This window comes from Antedon mediterranea, chromosome 5 (assembly GCF_964355755.1).
Source record: "Antedon mediterranea chromosome 5, ecAntMedi1.1, whole genome shotgun sequence".
Lineage (NCBI taxonomy): Eukaryota > Metazoa > Echinodermata > Crinoidea > Comatulida > Antedonidae > Antedon > Antedon mediterranea.
Genome location: NC_092674.1, coordinates 25,523,284 through 25,540,388, shown reverse-complemented (window position 1 = coordinate 25,540,388; position 17,105 = coordinate 25,523,284). Strand labels below are relative to the sequence as shown.

Genomic DNA, 17,105 nt, shown 5'->3' with positions numbered 1-17,105 from the left:
TATGTTAGCTGACCAAATGAGCTAATGACGTATGAATGACAGCTCTTTAAACTCTGCTGCCCTCAATTCCAAAATATGACCAACTTTTTGGAACAAGTAGATTCTAATATGTGAAGTCAGGTAGTGTCATTGTGAAATACTATTTATATGCAGCAAAAACATTGTGGTATCTACTATTACACACTGACTTGATTCGCATATTCACATAACAAACAACATGGGATTTGTCAACATTAAGATAATTTAACATATTTATAGGTAAGTTTGAGCTTTTTTTTTTATCAAAGCAACATAAATTGAATGCCCAGGATTGACTAGGTATAAACTGGCCTCTCTTATCTTGGTCTACCATGTACTTAGTGACTATGAAGCGATGATATGTATCACATTTTAGACATGTGCGAACCCTTAAGATGGTTGTTGTTTATTCTCACTCTATGTTTCACATCTTGCTCAAAATATAAATGTTAACTTTATAATTTTTATTAGAAGCCAAAATCTTCAACTTTGGATCCAATTTCTTGATGAAATTATAAATATGCTATTTGTGATTGATGGACATTTAAAATATATAATTTTATCATTTTAAATTATCATTTTTAGTAAATTCATGTCTTCATAATTTGTTATTTTACTTTCAGTATTATAGGCTATTTATCCAAATAACCAATGAAATACATCTGCAAAGCAAACGCCAAAGGAATGGATTATGACGATTTTAAAGAAAATTTTGCGGACTACAGTGTCCATCGTGCACAAGAGCATCATGGGAGCCGGCTATTATCGCAGATGTATCAGTTGAGATATATAGAAAAACTTTGCGATGTTCAGCTGAACGTTGAGGGAGCTAAAATCTGGGCGCATAAACTTGTTTTAGCAGCATTCAGTCCGTACTTTTTCGCAATGTTTACCGGTGATATGAAGGAAGCGTACCAAAGCGTGATTCAAATGAACGAAATAGATGCAGCTTCCTTGGAACTGTTAATAAACTATGCTTATACAGGTAAAAATTGATTACCAAACCACTATACTAATGTAATCTAGTGCAATTTTTAACTCCTGATTCACACATACGTACAAATAAATGCTTTTCGGTTGTCATGGCACTTTTTTTTATACTGTATTATATGTTTGATGTTGTATGGAAATAAAGACACCGATATATTGTAACAAATTATCACTTTCGTATGATCGTGTTAAAATCTTTCCGTGTTACATTGATCCAAAATGTTGAAAAAAGTTGGTTATGCATCAGTATCTGGGCATAGTGTATGCACATATCTTTTATCAAGTTTTTATGCAACATAAAAAACTAGTGTGTGAAAACGATTTTCCCAAAAGATCCATAACATTTTATTACATTTGTGTTTAATGTGTGAATCGGGTGTTAATTAAAAATGTTGAATGAAAATAAAATTTATGGAAAATATTTTTGTGGATTTTTACTTTTATGTTAAACCAAGACAACGAAAAGGAATAAAATTACCTTTGTGACGTTTCGCCGACAATCTGTCAGCTGCTTCAGACTAATGCCTGGGTTGGAATGGTCTGGTTTTTTGTAAGTGACGCTGAACAGCGCCACCAGCCGTCTGGTTGGTATTGACGGTAGAGCGTCTCCGCTGGCCCCCTCCTGCTTCAACTTTTTCCAGCAAACTATCATATGTATGTGGGAGGTCATACCCACCAATGTCTCTGTTGATATTATGTGGTCTTTTTCTTATGCAGATAGATTCTTTTATTTTTCTTTTGTCTGTCTGTGCTTCTTTTTCAATAACTCTCGCATTCCAATTTGGAATATGGTCATTCCCTATAGCGTGGTCAGTTATGGCTGACTTATGTAAAACCTTGGACGAAGAATTTCTATTAGCACGTGTTCTAACTACTTGGTTGTGTATTGATACGTCTTTTTTATGTTCCCCAATTCTTGTATTCAGTGCCCTTCCGGTCTCTCCTATATATACTTTCTCACAGTTTAGACAGTTCACTTCGTATATAACCCCGCACATGTCTTCGGTTTTTATTCTATCTTTTGGGTGGACCAGTCCATTCTTTAATTTATTACTTGGAATGAAGAAAGTGTTCACTTTGTGCTTAGCAAAAGTGCATCGAATCTTTTCAGAAATTCCGTGTATGTATGGGATACCTATGTGAGCTTTCATCTTCTCCATTTCCTTTCTTTGGCGTTCTTCTGGTTTGTTTTTTGACTTTTGTTCTTTTCTCTTGTTTACGACTCTGTCTACTGACCATTTTGGATAGTTACAAATTTTCAATGCTTTTCTAATGTGTTCCAACTCATGTTTTTTATCTTTCTCTTCACTAACAATTGTGTCTGCTCTATTCACTAACGTGTTAACCACGCTTAGTTTGTGTTCTAAGGGATGATTAGAGTGGAAGTCCAAGTATTGGTCGGTGTGAGTTGGTTTTCGGTATACCTTGGTAGCGAGTGTTCCATCTTGTTTAATCGTGATAATCATGTCCAAGAATGGTATTTGTTTCTCTGACATTATTTCTGTGGTAAACTTGATGTTGCCCGACGGGTCAATGCTATCAAGATGGCGATTGAGGGGGAGAGGTGCATCTTTATGGACAATGGCAAAAACATCATCAACATACCGTCTCCAAAAACGTGGTTTGATGGTTCTATCTGCGCTCTTCAGCGTCACTTACAAAAAACCAGACCATTCCAACCCAGGCATTAGTCTGAAGCAGCTGACAGATTGTCGGCGAAACGTCAGGAAGGTAATTTTATTCCTTTTCGTTGTCTTGGTTTAACATAAAAGTAAAAATCCACAAAAATATTATTTGGAACCAGATGAATTTATTCAATGTTATGGAAAATAGTTAAAATAACAATTCAAGCTAATTACAATAAAATCACTGAAATTAATTAATAAATATGGCAATAATAAATGACATAAGTTCAATGCCTTTCTTTGAATAAACTATACATTATCTAACAAAAAATAATTTGATAAAATATATTTACGTAGATTAATAGAGTGATTCTAATTTAAACAGGAAGTCTAAGCGCTAGCTAAATTAAGTTACAACATTTTATTGACCCTCTCAATTTCCTATTAACTTTAAAAATAAACATGTTTTTAATTGGTACTGTTGATTTGAAGACTCGTTCCGAATGCACTCAATTAGTTTCTTTTTTCAAAAATAATTCCATCATTTCACTTATAATTTCTCTATAAATACATGTTTTTTACTTTCTTTCTAATTGGTAAAAATAATTGTTTAAATTATTAAAGAAGGTTTATTTTGATGATCTAAATAAAGGTTAGCTGAAAACATTAGAATAATAAAAAAATTATGAATTTATTTTATTATATCACAAAATGTTCATACACAACTATAACTATAATATGTTCAGCTAATTAATAATTTATAATCAATTAATAATTCATGATTAATGATTAGTAGTAGAGATGTTTGGTCTTTTTTTGAACTGGTTTTTTTCCTAACCCTTTCATCTAAAAAAAGTCCCAAATTAAAAACAGATATTGAATAGGTCATTTCAATAATAATGATAATTATTTGACCGAAATGTGGGTTGAAACAAAATTAATTAAAATTTATTTGTTTTTAAATAAATTTAAATAAAAAATAAAATTAAATAAAAAATAAATTTAAATAAAAGATTAATTTAAATAATAAATAAATTTAAATAAAAAATAAATTTAATAAAAAAATAAATTTAAATAAAAAATAAATTTAAATAAAAAAAAATGTCAATTGGCTAAAAAATGTAACCATTTATTTTGTCTTTTTTCATAAAGCCATATCATTATTTTTGGCTCGTTTCCCTGACAAAAATGAATAACTACAAAATGACCTATTCAAAGTTGATTTTATACATCTATATATTTTTTATGTTTTGTAAGACAATACGTAGGATAGACAAGTTTCGTTTTTAATCATGATATACTGAAATTTACAAGAAAAAACGCAAATAGAAAACAGCACAAATGCGAAAGAATTAGAATGGCGTATCAACATGCGCAGGAAGTTCATTTAACTGATTACGTTTGAATGCCGATTCTAGTCTTTAATACATTCTGGTGTTTTGCAACTTAATTCAATGATAAACAGGTTGAATAAGATAACAATTGCTTCCTATGAAACCGAACATTTTACTCATTTAATTTTACCCGGAAGATATATACTTCAATTTATTGGCCATTTGGGATATTAACTTTCATTTTTGGAAATTTCTGCAAAAATCATAAAGAAGATTTATTCTTGTTTTAATACTGAAGAAAGATCTTTTTTTCTCTTTGTGTTATACACTTTCACCTTTTAAAGTAAAATTAAGTATTAAAAAAAGCCAAACATTAATCAACCCGAGTACTTTTTGATTTTACAATCACTGATTTGCATGGTTGAAATTTTTTTTCTTCGCACATTCATTTTTAAAAACAAATCTTTAAAAACAACATTGACAAACAATATGCAGATAGTGGATCTACAATTTTAACTCATAACCTCTTGAATTTACTTGAAGAATGCAAAAATGTTTACACTGTAGTTTTGCGTAATGCTTGCTTTACAAACGCAATTTTGCAGTAGTATAAATCAGGAAAGAGTAAAATTCCCTGTATAAATGTTTATAATTTAATCTCTTTCTACACTATCAAACTAGTTTGACAAAAGATAAGTGTGATGTGCCAAAATATGGTAGTGATATACCTAAAATATGGTAGTTAAAAAAATGTGATGTCCATGGGCACATCACATTTTTTTGTCATGTTTGATAGTGTAGACAGGGCTTCAGTAAGGATTAAAAGATTTTCCTTTCCATAATTTGTTGTAAAATAAAAAACTAAAAAGTGTACTTCACATAGGGTCCATATAGAGAGGTGAACATACTGTATAAAAAAAAATGTGCATTATCAAAACAGGAAAAAATCCAAGCTCATTCTATCCATGTACTTTATCAGTTGACCTTGTATGTATTGATCATCAATTTCTTCAAGATGTTGATAGCTGATATGTTTATAAATAATCTTGGTTAACTTAAAAATGACCTACAGATTTGTAATTTACAGCCAGCAATAGTGTCAAACCTAAATACTGGTATTAGGGGCATTGTACCTATAACCTGATCATAGTTCTTGTAGTAGAACAAGTCTTCTCCTCAGATAATTACAAGACTTAGTTTACAACTGAAGTTTCAACCCAGTTACACCTAATTAGTTTAGGTTAAGAGTGGTCTTAGATTCAACATTTCTTCACTGTTCAAAGTTTGAAAAGTGTCTTTTAAATGTCCTTCTTAGGCTTTCTTAAGATTCATGTGAACTTTGTATAGTCACTTCTCAATCAGAAAGTTTGGAAGATTTCCACAGCTAATGTTTCAAATGACCCTTCTCTTTCAGGTGTTCTTAAGATTCATGTTGACTTTGTACAATCACTTCTCAATCAAAAAGTTTGGAAGATTCCCATAGCTAATGTTTTGAATGACCTTCTCTTTTAGGTGTTCTTAAGATTCATGTGAACTTTGTATAGTCACTTCTCAATCAGGGAGTTTGGAAGATTTCCACAGCTAATGTTTTAAATGACCCTTCTCTTTCAGGTGTTCTTAAGGTTCATGTTGACTCTGTGCAATCACTTCTCAATCGAAAAGTTTTGCAGATTTCCACAGCTAATGTTTTAAATGACCCTTCTCTTTCAGGTGTTCTTAAGGTTCATGTTGACTTTGTACAATCACTTCTCAATCAAAAAGTTTGGAAGATTCCCATAGCTAATGTTTTAAATGACCTTCTCTTTTAGGTGTTCTTAAGATTCATGTTGACTTTGTACAGTCACTTCTCAATCAGAAAGTTTGGAAGATTTCCACAGCTTATGTTTTAAATGACCCTTCTCTTTCAGGTGTTCTTAAGATTCATGTTGACTCTGTGCAATCACTTCTCAATCTGTCATCTCTGCTTCAAGTGGATGATGTCCAAGCTGCATGCTCAGACTTTCTCAAGAGGAACCTGCATCCAAACAATTGTTTAGGTGATTTTACTTTATTGATTTGATTTTACTTTTTATTTGCATCTCAAAAATACTAAGATTATGGCTATACAATTAAAAAATATTATAGTTTGTCTACACTATCAAACTTTATACATATCACTACAGTATCTGGGCATACCACTTTTTTTTTGTCAAACTTGTTTGATAGTGTAGACAGAGCTTAAGATCTTTAACAAAAAATGATGAAATGAAGTGAAAAAGACAACAAGATTTAGGATCCCATGGATTTTATTTGAAAATTATTAAAAATATTACACTTTTTTTTTCTATTACAAATAAGCATATTTGAGATTGTCTGACAATTTTTTTATTAGAGTTTATTATGGTATATAAAGACAAGAAAAATAAGTTCTTATGATTGAATGTAAAAATATATTTTTTTTAAGTAAATGTTTAAAAACAGGAAATTATATTATTGGTTTATTTTTTAAATTTAAATTCTTTCTAATAGGCATTTAATAACACATAATTAAACTGTTTTAAAAATAATTCTTTATATCATGGTATACAAAATATAAGTGTACACAATATTTATTGAGAGATTTATTATAAGGTATATCAAAATGGTATAATAAAATGCTCTGAGTTCTAACTCAAGGACGCAGACGCAACGCAAGCGAGATGACCAATGACAAGCGACATTTTGAATAATTCATCAATTTTGATTGGTCAAATCGCTAATACATTACGCTTTACGTCCTTGTGTTGCATCCCTAGTGGGAACCAAGCTTTAGAATGTGATAAGGAAATGTAGGTCACTTAATTCAATGACCTCTGTATGTTTGTTCCTAGTTTTTTACTACATTTTCAAATACAGCTAACCTCCCCTATTTCAGTGCCCTTTACCCTTAATCAAGGCCTATGGGACTTAAACTATAGGCCAGTCAATTAAGAAAATTAATTAATATGATCTCTTAATGTCAAATATGAAAGAGTTTGATAGGGAGATTATTGTATTATGAAATGTCAGGTCAAAATGCATTTGAATTTTTGATTTAAGAATGATAGTAAGATAATTATTATCAGATAAATAAATTAATAAAACATGGATCTCTGTAGGATTAAGACCATAAGCCAGGTTGTAGCATTAATTTATTAAATTTTCTATATCTATTTTATTTTTCTCAAAATCATCTTAAATCACAATTACAAAGAGATTTTTGTATTGCGTTTGTAGTTTTATATGATACCCCAGAAGTATGGTTGTACCAGACAATATTACATAGCCTATGTAAATACGTGAACTCGGGAATGATATTATGTTCTCGGGGAATATATATATTTTTTTAATTGAAAATATATATTCCCTCGAACAAAATATCATTCCCTCGGGGATGTCAAATCTTATATTTAACCTCTAAGCAGTCAATATCTGTATATTGTCAAATCTTATATTTAACCTCTAAGCAGTCAATATCTGTATATTATCAACCTTACTTTATTGCCTTTTGGAAATTGCTTTCTAGCTGTGGCCTATTTCAATGCAATACGTACTGTACAAGAATGGATAAAATGCTTGATCTTGTTATTTGTAGTAAAAACATTTCCGACAAATTGATTAATTGATTTTGAAGGTGATTTAAATGAAGCTTTGGATATGTTTTATAATTTGTTAAATGCTGCCGTCAATGACACAGTGCCTAAAATTAGAAAGCGCAGAAAGCTTCCTCCGTGGTTTGACAATGAGTTGAGAAGTGCGCTTCAACTCAAAGAAAAGTATTATAGATATCTGAAAAAAAATAATAATCGGTTAGCCCAAAGTAATTTCAAATTTGCTCGCGCGTCTTTTAAAAAAATGTCCAATAAAAAGTACAAAGATTACTTGGACTCTTTGGCTAAGCAAATTGTCACTAACAGTAAAAGATTCTGGAGCTGGATGAAAACTAAATACAAGTCAAATAATCTTCCTTCTGTCATGAGTCACGATAACATTTCATTCCAGTCTAATTATGATAAAGCTACCACATTTAATTCTTATTTTCATTCTTTTTTCAGTGAGCCTTCTCCGGACGTTCCCCGGGACTATCCAGGTCTTCCTGACTCTGCGGTGGAAACTTAAGTTCTCTGTCTGTGAATCAGCATTCTGTGGAAAAGGCACTTAGTAACATTGATATCAATAAAGCTACTGGCATTGATCAGATTAGTAACGTTGTCTTAAAGGGTGCCTCACTCTCTTATCCGCTTTGCAAATTGTTTCAGCTATCTATTAATTCTGGGGTTTTTCCTTCATCTTGGAAACACGCTAATATTGTCTCAATTCACAAGAGTGGTCCCAAAAAACTAATCTGTAACTATCGTCCTATTTCGTTATTGCCTACTATGTCTAAGATTTTTGAGCGCATTGTGCATGATGGTTTGTCATCACATGTTGCTAATGCTTTAAGTCCTAGGCAGCATGGTTTTGTCTCTGGGAGATCATGTCAAACCAACCTCGCACTGCTTCTTGCTACATCATACGATGCAATTAACAGCAAGAAGCAGTGCGATGTGATTTACACTGATTTCTCTAAGGCTTTTGATTCCGTTTCCCATGATTTGCTTATTTTTAAACTTTCAAAATTTGGTTTATCCGGTTCACTGTTAAGTTGGTTTAAAAGCTATTTAACTAATAGACAACAGCGTGTTGTCATTGGGGGAGAGACATCTGATTGGCTCCCTGTGTTATCGGGCGTTCCGCAGGGCTCGATCCTGGGCCCGCTTTTGTTTAATTTATTTATCAACGATCTTCCTTTAAAATTTAATCATTCCGAGTCTCTTTTATTTGCTGACGATCTGAAATTGTTTAAAGTGATTACCACTCCACAGGATGCTTTTTCACTTCAGGAGGATCTGAATGGTCTCGTGGAATGGACGGAGAAGTGGGGGATAAAACTTAATGCTAATAAATGCAAATATTTATCTATAACACTTAAAAAAAGGCCTGTGCTCTTCAATTATAATCTGAGTGGACATGATCTTGAGATGGTTTATGTATGGAAAGATTTAGGTATTTTTATTGATAGTAAATTAAATTTTTGTTCACATATTAATCATGTGTTGTCAAAAGCTAATAGAATGATGGGCTTAATATGGAGAAATTGTAGGTTTATGAACGACGGCAGGGCACTTTTATCTTTATACAAATCTATTATACGTCCTCACCTTGAATATTGTTCCGCAATTTTCAATTCAATTTCTCCATGTCAGGCCCGTCGAATCGACACTGTTCAACGGAAGTTTGTTCGATTCCTGTCTTATAACTGTGTTAATTTTGCCTTTTCCATTGATTCTGTCAGCAATCGTCGAACGATATCTGATATGGTTTTTTTATATAATATTTTAAATTCTAAATATGACTGTTCATTAATTTCACTATTTAGTTTAAATGTTCCTGGTCGTACACGAAATAGACATTTATTGCATATTCCTTTTAGCCGTGTCGACTGTACTAAGAGGGGACTTTTTCATAGACTACCTTATACATTTAATAATCTAAATAGCAATCATATCGATATTTTTAATGATAGACTTGGTTATTTTAAGAGGACGATGATGTGTTCACTTCTTGAACAGCCTGCATAACCTGTTTTAATTGAAATTGTTTATGGCATGCCAATCTATGTTTTATATATATATATATATATATATATTTTATCTGTATTTTATTGTTAACCGTTTTTGATGTTGTATTGTTTTATGTTTCAAACCTGTTAGTGGCGGTATTTATCGCTGTTGGTTTTGATTGAATAAAATAAAATAAAATAAAATAAAATGGGATGTACCACAAACCTGACTTTAATAGTGTTTTAATATTCACCATGCAAATCTTTAAACAATATATTTAATTGATGTGCTTAGTGTGTAGAGAGGTGGAAATGGGACACCTTAACGAAGACTATTTTTGGCACTTTGACCTTTGACCTCTGCTTAATAATTATTATAGTTATATTTTTATTCTTTTACAACTTAGGAATACGAAGTTTAGCTGATGCTCACACGTGCGTTGATCTCGTGGAAGCTTCTGATCGCTTTCTCGAAAAACACTTTGAGGAAGTCGCAAAAGGAGATGAATTCCTCCAGCTACCCGTTGACCAATTAGTGGACATCTTAACGTCCGAAGATTTAAATGTTTCAAGCGAAGAGGAAGTATACAATGCGATTATTCGTTGGGTGTACGTGGACAAAAAGAACAGAATGAGCTGTTTACCGCGGCTGTTGAAAGAGATTAGATTTACATTCTTATCCCCGCATTTTCTTGTTGATATACTAGAGATGGAAGAGCTTATTAGATATGATTGGAAATGCAGAGATATTCTTGATGAAGCTAAAAACTTTCACATGTTTCCTGATCGACGGAAACATCATCGATTAGCAAATATGAAACCAAGAACTTCTACAGTAGGTATGATTTCAGTAAACAGTTGTTAATTATTTTAATCACATAATTATATATTACTGTCAAATATAGAACAGATATGCTGTATTGAATAAGTCATGCATTGCAATATTAAGTCCTGCATTTGAATAAGTGCTGAATTTGAACAAGTGCTGTATTTTAATATTAAGTTTTGCATTGAATACATGCTGTGTATGAATAAGTGTTGCATTGAGGAAATGCTGTGTTGAATAAGTGCTGATATTTGAGTAAGTGTTGTATGAATAAGTGTTTTTTTTAATTGTTTGAAAGATAACATGTTTTCCCTACAGATAATTGTCATGTTTCCGATGTGTGTGTGTGGCTGTGATTTTAATTTGGTGGCTGTCAATAGAACCGGATATTAGGAAATTAAGTCATTTATTTTCATTAGTTGCACCAATATCTATAGTGTCTATTTTTCTGTTTTTTGCTAAATATTAAGTTCCGGCTTATTTATCAATCATAGCTGTTTTTATAAAAATTTTCAATATTAAATCTTTAATTTAGTTATGAAGTAAGACAAATAATCATAGCAATAAACTGAATATAACATTTGAATATACAATATACATGTGAGTAAGTGTTGTATTTGAATAAGTAAGTGTTGCATTGAATAAAATTCTGTATTTGAATAAAGTATTGCATTGAAGTGCTGTAAGTGAATAAGTGCTGTATTTCAACGAGTGATGTATTTGAACAAATGCCAAATTTTGAACAAGTTTTGCATTTAAGTGCTGCATTTGAATAAGTTCAAGTGCTGTATGTGAATAAGTTCAAGTGCTGTATGTGAATAAGTGCTGATTTTAAAATAAATGTTGCATTGATTAAGTGTTGAATTTGAATATATGGTACATTTGAATAAGTGCCATATTTTAATAAGTGTTGCATTAAATAGCTACTGCATTTGAATAAGTGCTGCATTTTAAAATGTGCTTACAATTTTATATTTAAATAATGAATTTGAATCAACACCACTGTCAGATGAATTATACACAAACTTGTAATGTTTCGTAGCAACCCACAACATAATTTAAGGAAAACTATTCTTTATGTTTTGTGATTACTTCTTCGGAGGTCAAGGTATAAAATAATGAGCATGACGCTAATGAAGTACTTTCTTTTTCATTACTTCCTTAATCCTTATTACTTACGATGTTAACTTTAATGTTCCTACGCCCGTGTAGTAACTATCCTGCCTGTCAATTTGCTAATTTATTTCTGTCATTTGTCAATTTAGTTGTCCCTTTCGGGCTTGTTTACTGTGTGTTAAATGAGTCTTTAAGTTTTGCATGAACTGTTGATTGAAGACTGATTGATTAAAGATACAATGTATTGATTGTACAGTATGATTGATTATTGGTGAATTGATTGATAACTCAATTAACGAAATGGCCATAGTTTTTTTGTAGATTTTTCCAAAGACTTGATGTAATAAAATAATTTGTGATTCATGATTTAATTTCTTTGGTGGAGTTTTTCAGGAAAATGAGTCTTCAATTTATTAAATTTTACAATTTGTTTTTTAACTAATTTGAAAAGTGGTCAAATTCAATATTATTCATTGAATAAGTTTAAATATAAGTGCAAAAAATGCCAAAAATAGGCATGAACCAAATTGTTTCACTTTATAGAATCTATTTTAGTATTTATTAAGGAATATAATCACTGTAATTAAAATAATCCTGCCTTGGAAGTTCTCAATATCCTACCACATCCATTTCACAAAGTGTACTCTGGTGATCCTTGGTATGGGCAGCCATTAGGGCAAAAAAAAGTTTACATGAAGAAATAATACATTGAATATTTAATTATGATTGATTTTTGGTTTGTTTTTTACAGGTTGTATATTCAGTGTAGGTGGTATGGATAGTACAGGTCATTCGTTAAACAGCGTTGAATGCTATAATTTGAGGTCACATCGGGTCAGCATTGAAGCTAGTATGATGTCATCTCGTAGTGGTGTTGCCATTACAAATTTAGATAATAGATTACTGGCTATAGGTGAGTACACTGAAAGCATGGCAGGTGTGGTCTTCTTGCAGTGGTAAAACCCTTCTTAATGTTACATGTAGCACCTGACCAATTTCCTGTATTGTATTGAGAGGTGTGATACTGTAAGTGTGGCAGACGTGTGATGTTCTTTAAGTGACATAATGTGAGATCAACCCTCTCAATGCCGCATGTGGCACCTGCAGTGAAGCTTGGGAAACTGAGTCTTGTATTGTGAGGTTTGACACTGTAAGTGTGGCAGACGTGTGATGTTCTTTAAGTGACATAATGTGAGATCAACCCTCTCGATGCCGCATGTGGCACCTGCAGTGAAATTTGGGAAACTGAGTCTTGTATTGTGAGGTTTGACACTGTAAGTGTGGCAGACGTGTGATGTTCTTTAAGTGACATAATGTGAGATCAACCCTCTCGATGCCGCATGTGGCACCTGCAGTGAAGCTTGGGAAACTGAGTCTTGTATTGTGAGGTTTGACAGTGTAAGTGTGGCAGGTGTGGTGTTCTTGCAATGGCACCAGGTGGGATCAACACTATTGATGCCGTATGTGGCACCTGCAGTGAACCACAAGAAACCAATTATTGTATTGCGCGGTATGACACTGTAAGTGTGGCAGGTGTGGTGTTCTTGCAGTGGCACCAGGTGGGATCAACACTATTGATGCTGTATGTGGCACCTGCAGTGAACCACAAGAAACCAATTATTGTATTGTGCGGTGTGACACTGTAAGTGTGGCAGGTGTGGTGTTCTTGCAGTGGCACCAGGTGGGATCAACACTATTGATGCCGTATGTGGCACCTGCAGTGAACCACAAGAAACCAATTATTGTATTGCGCGGTATGACACTGTAAGTGTGGCAGGTGTGGTGTTCTTGCAGTGGCACCAGGTGGGATCAACACTATTGATGCCGTATGTGGCACCTGCAGTGAACCACAAGAAACCAATTATTGTATTGTGCGGTGTGACACTGTAAGTGTGGCAGGTGTGGTGTTCAGCCTTCTCATTCATTGCCACATGTAGCACCTGCAGTGAAGTTTGGGAAACCGAGTCTTGTATTGTAAGATGAGACACTCCAAGTTTGGAGGTGTTGCATGCTCGGCACCAGGTGGGATCAGCCATCTCGATGCCACATTTGGCATTGTATTGTGAGGTGTGGCTGGTGTTGTGATTGTGCCTAAAAATCAAATGTCTTTTGGATCTTGATGTCTTTGGGCGTAACTTTTGTCAATTAACAAGGTCATGACAGTAGTAGGATGTTATCTTAATTATGTCATGTTTTAAATTAAACTCATGATTTGTCTTAATTGACCCATACTGTCTAATTGTGTGACTAACACAAATTAAAATTGAACAAAAACAAAAGGTACAATAGTGTATGTACTTCACCACAAGAAAAACTGTTAAACATTATAATGATATAAAGAGCCTTTTTGTTTTGTTTTGGAAATCGATTTTGTATTTTCTCCACTACTAGTACTAGTAAAAATAATATTAATTCAGGCTTATTATATATAACACCCTATGCATTGAAAAATCAAAGTGCTTAAAATTATAAGGTAAAATGCCAGAAAACTAACAAAAAAAGTAATAATTAAAAACGTGAATTTTCAAAGCTGACTGAAATTGCCAGACGGAAAGATAAAGGTAAACAATTCCCAAGGAAAAAGACTGAAAACCATAATGTTTTGTTGAAGGATGGATAAAATAGGCGAGGAGGTCGACACTCTGAACAAGATTGCAGAGACCTCTTTCCTCTTAGGACTATATTTATATATATATTTTTTTTAATCGCCATACAATTTTGTATTTAATTTTTTTATTTATCAGGTGGGTATGATGGAAGGTACTTATCGTCAGTTGAAGCGTTTAATCCCGGCCAAAGAAATTGGTGTCCAATGACGTCAATGAACCAAGTTCGTCGTTACCATTCGGCGTGCACTCTAGACAGACAAGTTTATGTTGTTGGAGGCTACAATGGTAGATCGGTGCTGGACACTGTTGAATGTTATGACCCTAGAACTAATAGATGGAGTAAGTACGTGAGGCTAACAGCCAATTTAAACAGACAAGCGGTAACAGTAAGCAGAAAACAGCTGTAGCTTGTACCATGTAGAATCTGTAACTATTCTGAGCGGAAACCGCCCGTCCTCTCCGCATTGTGTGTAAATGGTGTAAATGATCATAAGAAATAACATAGATTCTATATTTTTATTACCGTTACCGCTCGTCTGTGTAAGTTGGCCGTTATGAATGAAATGCCATGCCTCTCCTGTATGTATTATTAAGGTTAAACTTAACAGCCTGAATTTTCTATAGACAATAAATAATATGCATTATAATAATGAATCTTTATCAGTCAATATGGTTGAGAATATTTCCATGATTTGAAAGATTGCCTGTTCTATATAGTGAGATAAAGATGAGTTGAATAGGTTGGTCAGACTTACAGTTCAACAAATGAAAATATTATCACCATTCAACAAATACAAAACTTTTATTGTTTGTTTTACACAGCTACAGGTATTGTTCTAAAGTGAACTTTATTCAATTTTTGTTTGGCTGATTTTGGGCCACGGACAGAACAGTTAAAGCATCTTCTAAAATTAATAATATTTTTCTATCTTCAGGAAGGTTATCCAGCATGGGGCATCGGCGTAGGCATCTAGGTCTTGTTTCTACTGAGGACTACATCTGTGCAATAGGTGGTAGCGACGGAAGTGCTTATCTCGATGTCGTTGAAGTTTATGAACCACGAATTGATAAGGTAAGTGATGCTTAAAGGACAACTTGGCCGAGGACCATATTTTAATAACGTATTAGGGATGTACATAAGATTTCAGAACCATCGCGAGATTAAGAATATCGCTGCACGCTCTTGCCGTACAGCCGTCGCCGTAAGTTGCTGTGACGTCATTTTATCATGCTTATAAACTAAGTCTCTTAGGGAGTGAAGTTGAAAGAGTCGTGAGTTACAACCCTGGCACTAGGTCAGGATTAAACCCTGGACCTTGGGATCGGAAGGCAAGCACGTTGACCATCAAGCTACAGCTCCAATACAAAGTTAAAAGGGATTTGTCTGAACTTCACAGTGAATGACCTTGTTGGCTCTTGTTATGTATTTTAATATATAATTTTTTCTTGTAGTGGAGGGTGGTATGCAGCCTTCAGTCCAGAAGAGGAGGGGTAGCAGCTGGTGTGTTAGGAGGCAAGATATATGCATTAGGTGGCTACAATGGCCAGGCTAACCTTGCTACTGTTGAAAGATACTATCCTGTTGAGGACAGGTACTGTACATACAACATTGGTTTTCTATTTATTTTGACTATAATCTTAATATAGCAAGAGGCTGGGGTTGTTGCTATTAAAGGGACATGCACTAGCATTTAGATTGAACTGGTACATAGACTCAACCCATAGTCTTGCGTTTGAGACCTAAGTAACCTAAAATGAAATTTTTTGAAAATGCCCCTGAACTTAGCAAGGCTTCGTTTACAGTAAGAAATCTAAATTCTTGTTAAATTTACCACGATGGAACCATTATTATTTAGAGGAAACATCTTTCAGAACCTAACAAATGTGTCCCTTTAATAGGTTGCCCCTGAATAAGATTGTGCCTGGTGTTAATATTTCCTCATTTGTAATGTATCCCTTTAATAGAGGTTGCTCTCAATAGGGTTGTCCTCAAGGACGGGCTCTACTCTACTAATTATTTTAAGTATGAATCAGTATCAGTATTACAATACTATTGATCATTGTTTTCAGATGGGTATACGTCGCCCCCATGAATCAATGCCGTAGCGGCCATGGTGTTGTTCCTATGGGAGAGAGTTTATATGTAGTAGGAGGCCACGATGGCACGCAGTATTTAAGCACAGCAGAAAAGTTTGACCAGACAGTTGGAGAGTGGCACAGTATAGGCTCGATTGGAATGCCACGTGCAGTAGCTGGGGTCAGCATATGCAAAAATATGCAGTTTACATGATGCTATTTTTATAATGGTGCAAATCCCTTTGAATGATGGGAAAATTTTCTTTACATATGATAAACTGGCTACTTTAAACGGCCTGAGATTACTTTAAAGCCTCTCCATAATGGATGTTGGCAAACAGTAAAATCTAAATCAATTTAAAAAAAATTGTATTCTTAACTCTGTACTGTACCTCATTTGACTATGAATGTAAATATATACATATCCTTTTAATATTGCATTTTAAAATAAAAAGGATAAATCATGTGTGTCTAGTACATTACTCAAAGAAGGCCTGAAAATTACCATTAACCAAATCAGCAATATGTAGAAATTGCCTAGCTTGCTTTGTTAAGCTCTGTCTACACTATCCAAATGTGATGTGCCCAATGGACACGATGATGCCATTATCATTACCTGCATATTTGAGCATATATATTTTGGCACATCATTTTTGTCAAACTAGTTTGATAGTGTAGACAGAGCTTAATAAAAATTATGATCATATAACGTATGATGTGTATTGTAGTGATCTCGAAATTTAAACAATAGGAGTTTTTAATAAAATAAAATATTTGTATTTGAAGAATAACATTATTGATTGTTCTTTATATTGAGCAATACACAATTCAACAATTTAATATAATATGTTACTCTAAATAAAGAGTTTGTTATTATTTTATCTGAAATAATTCATTTTTCTGGTTGTGTTA

At 33.2% G+C, this 17,105-nt stretch overlaps 1 protein-coding gene across 3 annotated transcripts; it reads left to right on the top strand.

Moving 5' to 3' along the window:
• The first annotated feature begins 8 nt into the window (after positions 1 to 8).
• On the top strand, positions 9 to 16,942 carry LOC140050072 (kelch-like protein 18). 3 transcript variants are annotated; one of them, XM_072095082.1, is made up of 9 exons: positions 9 to 258; positions 642 to 1,003; positions 5,875 to 6,003; positions 9,974 to 10,405; positions 12,260 to 12,421; positions 14,253 to 14,456; positions 15,053 to 15,189; positions 15,570 to 15,709; positions 16,188 to 16,942. In XM_072095082.1, the coding sequence occupies exons 2-9, from the start codon at positions 670 to 672 to the stop codon at positions 16,405 to 16,407; spliced, it is 1,758 nt and encodes a 585-aa protein (XP_071951183.1). In that variant the 5' UTR covers positions 9 to 258; positions 642 to 669; the 3' UTR covers positions 16,408 to 16,942. The 3 variants fall into 3 exon arrangements, with proteins under 3 accessions (XP_071951183.1, XP_071951182.1, XP_071951181.1); XM_072095081.1 differs by having other exon boundaries at positions 9 to 1,003; XM_072095080.1 differs by lacking the exons at positions 9 to 258; positions 642 to 1,003; positions 5,875 to 6,003 and adding an exon at positions 8,291 to 9,010.
• The last annotated feature ends 163 nt before the right edge of the window (positions 16,943 to 17,105 follow it).